Source organism: Magallana gigas, chromosome 9 (assembly GCF_963853765.1).
Source record: "Magallana gigas chromosome 9, xbMagGiga1.1, whole genome shotgun sequence".
Lineage (NCBI taxonomy): Eukaryota > Metazoa > Mollusca > Bivalvia > Ostreida > Ostreidae > Magallana > Magallana gigas.
In genome coordinates this window covers 28,320,565-28,330,281 of record NC_088861.1, presented here as the reverse complement: position 1 = coordinate 28,330,281, position 9,717 = coordinate 28,320,565, and the positions used below count along the sequence as shown (strand labels likewise).

At 36.9% G+C, this 9,717-nt stretch overlaps 1 protein-coding gene across 1 annotated transcript; it reads right to left on the bottom strand.

Moving 5' to 3' along the window:
• Positions 1-776: 776 nt before the first annotated feature.
• On the bottom strand, positions 777-1,907 carry LOC117691967 (cholecystokinin receptor). Its single transcript, XM_034478914.2, has one exon. The coding sequence runs from the start codon at positions 1,905-1,907 to the stop codon at positions 777-779; it is 1,131 nt and encodes a 376-aa protein (XP_034334805.2).
• Between the last annotated feature and the right edge of the window lie 7,810 nt (positions 1,908-9,717).

Sequence of the window (9,717 nt, the reverse complement as noted above, 5' to 3'; positions counted from 1 at the left end):
GCGGATTATAAAAAGCGTAAATTGCTCCAACCCAGGTTATACGAGTATAACTTGGGTAGATATTGAGTTCATTCCTTATAATTTAATTTTCTGGAATTTGCTGTACAAATTGAGTCCGTTTTACTTTTAAAAATGATATAAATCTGTTCAAAATTCAAACGTAACGTCAAGTGAATTAGTACGTTGGTGCATTGTGACGTGTCTTGTGACGTGCAAACCAGGTTATACAAATTTAACTAAATTTTTCTATCCAATCAAATGCCGCGTTACCACCAGAATTAAATTATTTGCGGACAACACCAAACGAGTCACTATAATTACGAAACAAAAATATAACCATTTATTAATCTTTCCAAAAGTAACAATGAAAATAACTGTCCACAGTATAATGATAAAGTTAGGTACACCGGAAATATTCCTACTTACTGCCGGCCGGGTTTCCTCGGAGTGAAAACCCGTGTATGTCACAAACATTGAGAGGAGTGTTCCAGGCTACGTAACTTGATAACCCGGAAGCCTATATTGTTTTTTTATCCGGAAGGGATCCTAGATGCTTAGAGCATATACTAATTATTCGATTAATCCGATTGAATAATCCAATTGCAATCTCATTTTGCATGCTGTGCATATTTTTCGTTTGAGAAAACAAAATCAATTGGTTCGATAGAGACTAAAAAAATTAGCCATCAAATTGAGAAACATATATATACACAGTACACAATCCTACTTGTTTTATATTTACATGTTTTCACAACGCGCAAGACGTCTTTTTACAATCATCTCTTACAACGGAAAGACAAAAAGTGTTTTCGAAACTCACGGTCGAATTTGAAATAGATGAACGGATTGGCCACGTTATTGAGCGTGAACAAGCTGTTGAGGAACCTGAGGGTGATGTAAACGGGGGGAGCGGAGTGTTCCTCTATCCCGTGACTTAAAACCTTCACCCCATTGACCACCAGCGTCGGTAACCACGTGGCCACGTACACGATGGATATGAGCAGAAACATGACGGCGTACTCCCGTTTCTCCCGCTTGTGCCTCGGCTTAACCGCCTGCTTGAGCGTTCCGTTCAGAGTTCCGTGCGCCAGAGACTTCCGGCTTCCACGACTTCGGCTGCTGCTTTGTTGTTCTGACTCCGATTCTTCTGCTCCAGACGGCTGAGGGTTGGGAGAAAAACTGGTGTCGGATCTTGTCATGCTTGACTTCCGGAATTGGATTTGTTTCTTGATGATTCTGTGGATACGAAAACTTATGAAGCTTATCACCACACACGTACCGAAAAACACAGAAGCGATCACGACAAAGTAAATCCAAAAGTAGACCTTCAGGGTTGTGTTGTATAATACGGTGCATTTTTGACCGTGTTGTTTGTAGAATTTATGCCGGTACTGGAATTCTCCAACCACGGGAATCATGGGAAGGGTCATGATCAGGCCAGTAACTCCAGCGATAAATGGTGATGATTTGACCAACAAAACTGGAAATTGTTTTTTGAAAGGTGTACATACTTTACGGTGACGATAGACGGAGATGATTACCAGCATAATCGACGCTCCCATGGTGCAACTGTAAGCCAGTACGTAGTAAAACTTACAGAGAGCGTCCCCCGAAAACGAGGCTGGCTGCAAGTTTTGTACCATGTAGATGGTGGAACCAGCCACACAGGCCAGTAAATCCATGACGGCTAAGGCAGGGAGAAAGGCCCTCCCACTCAGTGGATCCACCCTGATGTTAAAGTAATAGACCTTGATTACCAGAAGATTGCCCAAAACTCCACTGATCAACAGAACCACAATTAAGACGGTCACAAACAAATAGTCAGCCGCAAGAGCTCGATTGAGTTCATAGTTTATGTAGGTAAAATTCTCACGTAGAGTCATATTAGCATGAGCCTTTCCTTCCATGGTCGAAGAGTCACGTTGATACACTGGCTGCCTGTGACGAACTAGCGATATTGTTTTGTAGAGTGGTGTTGGTTTTTTTTTATTTCTCTCGTCAAAATGTGCTTCCTGGTCGGATGTTAAGTGTCTGTAGACTCCATGACAAGTGAATATTATAACAGCAAACATTTAGCTACCGGAAGTAGGTCATCTTCTCATATATGTCCTCCAATATCCGTCCTTCATAGAAATACGTTCATTAATACAATGTGTGATCGGTCAGTTCAACCAAACGCCTTCACACGGCCTAATTATCCACGGAATAAAAGGAGGGGGGGGGGGGGGGGAGGTCAATGATAATTTTTTCAAAAATTCAAGAACATGTATGTTTACTGGTCATTTTTTTGATAAACGACACAAACATCACCCACGTTGGAGTATACATGTATTTATGTACATGTATGTTAGTGGGTTTTTTTTTTGGGGGGGGGGGGGGTGGGGGTACATGTAAGTGGGTTTTTTATTTCGGAAATAAGGGGTTGTTAGGGTGTTTAAAGACATACTAGCGCTGTTTTCATTTTTAAATATGTTATGAAATATTATCTATTTTCAGCAGAATATTTTGCATTGCATATGGGCTTCCGTGATCTAGCGGATATATGCGGGTATCGTTCTCCCCATAATATTGAGGAGAGCGACCACGGAGTGGTAAACCGAACGTTAAATTTATACAAGAGGTCTCGATAAGCGGTATCCGATTTTACAGGAAGTCTCTTTTTAAGATTTTGTTTTATATAATATACGTGGGACAAAGGTCGGCAAAATAATCAATAAAATGTGTCGCAAAGGATGTAAATCCCCTCCAAAAACAAATAAACAAACAAGCAAACAAACAAACAAATTCACGTAGAGCCCTGACAAAAAATGTATACAAGAGGTCTCAATAAACGGTATCCGATTTTACAGGAAGTCTCTTTTTAAGATTTTGTTTTATATAATATACGTGGGACAAAGGTCGGAAAAATAATCAATAAAATGTGTCGCAAAGGATGTAAATCCCCTCCAAAATCAAATAAACAAACAACCAAACAAACAAACACACAAATTCACAAACAATGCATGGACAATATAATTAAAAACACACACTCACAAAAATTTTAAAATTTTCTAATCTATGATAAGGATGGGCCTTAACAAAATACATGTAAAGACAGCCATGTTAAAATGCATTTTCTTTTTCAAAGTGCATAAATTTTTTAACGTGCGTTTCCACATAGCCTTCATTTTTTGATCTTTCAAAAATATTTGATTAGAGATATTTTCATAGTGTTTGTCCTTTACGTTTTGTGTGTTTTGTGATAAGTCCACTTCGCTTCAAATAATTTACGAATAATTAGCATTATCGATGATAAAAATGAAAAAAAAAACAGAGCTGAAGGTTTAACTTTATTTAATTCATATTGAGTCCGCAATTTTAAAACGGTTGTTATTCTGACATCGTCATGATTATTTCGTGCAGTCGGTGATTTTTCCTAGGTCGCTGTAGGTTTGGACCAATCGATAAACAGGGCGTGTCAATATCTGTCCTGTCATTTTCTTGTCAGTTTCAGCCGCTGTAGATTTCGACCAATCGATAAACGGGGCGTGTAGATTTCAGTCTGGCTGTTTCTATAGAGCTATGAATTAACTATTAGTTTCCGTAAGAAATATAAGGAACAATACTTGTTGGATGTAAATATTTAAAACTGAAATCCTTTTTTGGTGATTCATGAAGGATATGAAGGTGGCGACATTACAGAAAAAATACCCGTTAGCGGGTAATGTGATTTTTTTTCTGCAATGATCGTTACCTTCATAACGTTAAAATCATCAAAGTATTTTATTGGTTATATTTACACCCTTCTTTAAACAACTTAATAAATTGATTGTAGAAAGTAAAATTCACTTAATTAGTGTTATTGTACATCAGTCAATCGTCTCCCATGGGAATTTAAGCTTGACACCATCATGATAAGAACCATTTTAACAAGACTTTGGACTTTTGATAGGACGGAGCTATTCTTTGCAACAAAACAAGGTAAAATGACGCTGGTTACTAGAGAAATACACACACTGTTAGATTGCGTAGTCTTAGCTCAAAAGCCAGACAAATCTTGTAGATTTCAAAAAGCCATGGCCAAGTGTCCAGCGATGAAATAGACAAATCTACGTCACATGGTTGTTCGACACAACGAACCAAAGTCCAAGCTCTCGTTAAAATTGTTCTATTTTATTTCTTAGGTCACTGTAGGTTTCGACAAATCGATATAAATTTCAGTCCTGTCAGTTTCAGTCGCTTTAGGTTTCGAATAATCGATAAAGGGGATGTGTTGATTCAGTCTGAATGTTTCTATAGAGCCATGAATTAACTATATGTTTCCGTAAGAAATAGATGGAAATAACTCGGCAGATGTCATAATAGTAAAATAACTAAACATAGCATTGTAGAGCCATTTCAGCAAGACCTTGGACTTTCGGTAGGACGTAGCTATCTATTTCTTCTTTTCAAAACAAGTTAACAATGACGCAGTTTCAATCGAAATATGTACCTATTGCGTGGTCTCAGCTCAAAAGCTATACAAATCTTGTTGATTTCAAAGAGCCATTACTGACTGCCTAGCTGCAGAACTGTAGCTCTCCGGGAAAAAAAAATATTGACAGACCGGAGAGCTACAGGGCAATCGGTTTTTAGAACGCAGTTCGCAGTTCGCAGTTCGCAATTGAATAGTGAACTGCGTTCTATAGAACGCAGTTCGCAATTCAAAATTTAGTGCGATTGAATAGTGAACTGCGTTCTATAGAACGCAGTTCGCAATTCAAAATTTAGAATTCATATTTGGGGCCCGCTTGCCTTATATGCAATTGAATAGTGAACTGCGTTCTATAGAACGCAGTTCGCAATTCAAAATTTAGAATTCATATTTGGGGCCCGCTTGCCTTATATGCAATTGAATAGTGAACTGCGTTCTATAGAACGCAGTTCGCAATTCAAAATTTAGTGCGATTGAATAGTGAACTGCGTTCTATTTAGAACGCAGTTCGCAATTCAAAATTTAGAATTCATATTTGGGGCCCGCTTGCCTTATATGCAATTGAATAGTGAACTGCGTTCTATCTAGAACGCAGTTCGCAATCTCAAAATTTAGAATTCATATTTGGGGCCCGATTGCCTTATATGCAATTGAATAGTGAACTGCGTTCTATCTAGAACGCAGTTCGCAATTCAAAATTTAGAATTCATATTTGGGGCCCGAAATTTTCAGGGGCATCTACTCGTGGTATTTCACTACCACTGTTAAAATATGGTGATGCAGCTTTCTCTAGTTTTTAGCTCACCGAGACGAAGTCGGGGGGAACTTATGCTATACCCCCGGCGTCGGCGTCCGGACCTGGTTAAAGTTTTTGTTGCAGGTCCTCTATTTATATAAGTTATTACTTGTCCTATCTTCACCAAACTTGCATGGATGATGCATCTGGACCTACTTGTGGACTTGAAAGACTTGGATGCTGAATCCGGATCCTAAATTTCAGATGCTGAAGGAGGTTAGGGTTTTTGGAGCAGGTTAAAGTTTTTGTTGCAGGTGCCCTTTGATAGCAATATCTAAGTTACTCCTGGTCCTAACTTGACCAAACTTGCATGGATGGTGTGTCTTATGATACTGATCCACCAGGCAGACTTGAGTGCTGAATCTGAGCTATAGGTTTCGGATGCTGGAGGAGGTTAAGGTTTTAAGAGCTGGTTAAAGTTTTTGTTGCAGGTGCCCTTTGATAGCAATATCTAAGTTACTGCTGGTCCGTACTTGACCAAAATTGCATGGACGGTGTGTCTTATGATGCACAAGACAAGCTTGAATGCTGAATATGAGCTATAGGTTTCGGATGCTGGAGGTGGCTAAGGTTTTAAGAGCTGGTTAAAGTTTTTGTTGCAGGTGCCCTCTGATGATAATATCTTATTTACTACTGGTCCTTACTTCACCAAACTTGTATGGTTGGTGCGTCTTATGATACTGATGCACCTGACAGGCTTGAATGCTGAATCTGAGCCATATGTTTCGGATGCTGGAGGAGGTTAAGGATTTTGGAGCTGGTTAAAGTTTTTTGAGTAGGTGCTCTCTGGTGATGATATTTTAGTTATAACTGGTCCTAACTTCACCAAACTTGCATGGGTGATGCGTCTTATGATACTGATGCACCTGACAGGCTTGAATGCTAAATCTGAGCCATAGGTTTCGGATGCTGGATGAGGTTAAGGTTTTAAGACCTGGTCAAAGTTTTTGAAACAGGTGCCCTTTGATGATGATATCTTAGTTATTACTTGTCCTAACTTCACCAGATGGTGCGTTTTATTATATTGATGCACCTGACAGGCTTGAATGCTGAGTTTGATCCATAGGTTTCGGATGCTGGATAAGGTTAAGTTTGTTTAACAGGTCACATGTTACATAGATATTAGTACTATTTCAAACTTGCATAGTTGATTAAACTGTAATGTGAATGAAGCTTCAGATGCAGAGCTTGATCTCCATTATCAAGGATGATAAAAAAATATTTTAGTTATTACAGGTCCTAACTTCACCAAACTTGAATGGATGGTGTGTCTTATGATACAGATGCACATGATAGGCATGGATGCTGAATCTCAGCCATAGGTTGCGGATGCTGGAGGTGGTTAAGGTTTTAATTGGTGGTGCCCTCTGATGATGATATTTTAGTTATAACTGGTCCTAACTTCACCAAACTTGCATGGGTGATGCGTCTTATGATACTGATGCACCTGACAGGCTTGAATGCTAAATCTGAGCCATTGGTTACGGATGCTGGATGAGGTTTAGATTTTTGGAACAGGTCACATGTTTTATGGATGATAGCTTGCAAAGTTGATTTAACTATATTATAAATGAAACGCAGAGGTTGCTTCAGATGCAGAGCCTGATCTCCATTATCAAGGATGCTAAAGAAATCTCCTGCCTCACTTAAACCTGCTTGATGTGGTTGTTGTTAAATGATATAACATGATTCCTATGATAAAGTATTGTATGATATGAAACACTATTGTTTAATATGATACAATATAATATCATATGTTATATTGTAAAAAGTTATATGATACGATATGATATGTATCAATTTTTTTTTTTATATTTTATGATATGATATTGTATCATGATAGTGTTCTGTATAGTATTGTATATAATGATACAATATTATATGATATTATATTGTATCTATAATATTGTATCATATAATATAATATAATATGATATTGGTTTCTGTAATATACAATTATATCACATGAAATTGTATTATATGATATTGTTATATTATATTTTATCGTATCATACGATATTGTACAATATGATATTGGTTTATATGATATATAATTGTATCATATGATACAATATGTATTATATAAATAGTGCCTGTTTGGGAGGGTAACAGTTGAAATTGACACCCCTTCAAAAAACCATGGTCAACCGATGCGAAGCGGATGTTGACAATGGTTTTCAAGGGGTGTCAATTTCAACTGTTATCCTCCCAAACAGGCACTATTTATTTTGTTATACTGAATGTCTTAATTTTAAAGAAAACCTAACTGCTTTTAAATAGGAATAACGTGAATTCTACGGCGAACCGTACGCGCATAATTTTCGCGCATGTAACAATTTTTAATGTTACCCGTTGGTAAGTGCGTTGCTAACGCTGAGGGTAATAGAACGGATTATGAACTGCGTCTAAACCAATCAGATTTCAGTATTTAACATGAAAGTATAACAAAATATAATATTGTATTATATAATATTTTACTTTATCACATGATATTGTATCATTTGATATGATACAATGTTGTATCAAATTATATTGTATCATATAATACAATATCATATTATATTTGCATATCCATTGTTCTTCCCACTGTAAGCCCATACGGAGCAGTTGCATTCATTGCTCTATAATAGCAATTACCTTGTCTGTTTGCGCAATTGCCCCCTGAGACTTTCAGGTAGCAAATTCTCGACAAATAAGTTATGATTCTTAATCATATATATAGTGAATATTTCTGTGGTGGTTAATATAAATTATCTAAAGTTTAAAATAAAATACAAGGTATTTCACTTTTATTCATATTTCATTTTAATCAATTACAAAGGTTATTTATTATTGTATAATAAAAATGTGCCTAAATAAAACGAAAGTGTTTGATTTTTATATTTTCATGTACAAAATTCAACGTATAAGGAAAGATAACTCTTCCTAACTATACCATGATTTATGTACCTTACTGTTGGCGTACATGTACTATGATGTCATAAAGGTGTGACGTCATATACTTTTAAATGACGTTATAGATTTAAACCACTATATAGATACATCGTGTGTTTTTCTCCAACTCCCTAAAATTGATGTATTTAAAACATGTCTTATATTAACATTTTAAAAGAATTACTGTTATAACATACCATTGATTTTGTTGACAAATCTATGTGAAGAAAAAAAATACATTACAGTCTGAACGTTAATTTTTTATGCAATAGCTAAATGTCAAGGTTTAGGCTAATACAGGGTATTTGCGAGTAAAATGCAAATATAAGTAATAAAGAACGATTATTTAGTGAACATGGCGTTATGAATAGCAACTGCTCTGCTGGCATATTTTCCATACGCAGTTCACTATTCAATCGCACTAAATTTTGAATTGCGAACTGCGTTCTATAGAACGCAGTTCACTATTCAATTGCATATAAGGCAATCGGGCCCTAAATATGAATTCTTAATTTTGAATTGCGAACTGCGTTCTATAGAACGCAGTTCACTATTCAATTGCATATAAGGCAAGCGGGCCCCAAACATGAATTCTAAATTTTGAATTGCGAAGTGCGTTCTATAGAACGCAGTTCACTATTCAATTGCATATAAGGCAAGCGGGCCCCAAATATGAATTCTAAATTTTGAATTGCGAACTGCGTTCTATAGAACACAGTTCACTATTCAATTGCATATAAGGCAATCGGGCCCCAAATATGAATTCTAAATTTTGAATTGCGAACTGCGTTCTATAGAACGCAGTTCACTATTCAATTGCATATAAGGCAAGCGGGCCCCAAATATGAATTCTAAATTTTGAATTGCGAACTGCGTTCTAGATAGAACGCAGTTCACTATTCAATCGCACTAAATTTTGAATTGCGAACTGCGTTCTATAGAACGCAGTTCACTATTCAATTGCATATAAGGCAAGCGGGCCCCAAATATGAATTCTAAATTTTGAATTGCGAACTGCGTTCTATAGAACGCAGTTCACTATTCAATCGCACTAAATTTTGAATTGCGAAGTGCATTCTATAGAACGCAGTTCACTATTCAATTGCATATAAGGCAAGCGGGCCCCAAATATGAATTCTAAATTTTGAATTGCGAACTGCGTTCTATAGAACGCAGTTCACTATTCAATTGCATATAAGGCAAGCGGGCCCCAAATATGAATTCTAAATTTTGAATTGCGAACTGCGTTCTAGATAGAACGCAGTTCACTATTCAATCGCACTAAATTTTGAATTGCGAACTGCGTTCTATAGAACGCAGTTCACTATTCAATTGCATATAAGGCAAGCGGGCCCCAAGTATGAATTCTAAATTTTGAATTGCGAACTGCGTTCTATAGAACGCAGTTCACTATTCAATTGCATATAAGGCAAGCGGGCCCCAAATATGAATTCTAAATTTTGAATTGCGAACTGCGTTCTATAGAACGCAGTTCACTATTCAATTGCATATAAGGCAAGCGGGCCCCAAATAT

Bases quoted from the DNA above. Each gene is read 5' to 3' on its own strand.
- LOC117691967 (XM_034478914.2), bottom strand. From the start codon at position 1,907: ATGGAAGGAAAGGCTCATGCTAATATGACTCTACGTGAGAATTTTACC.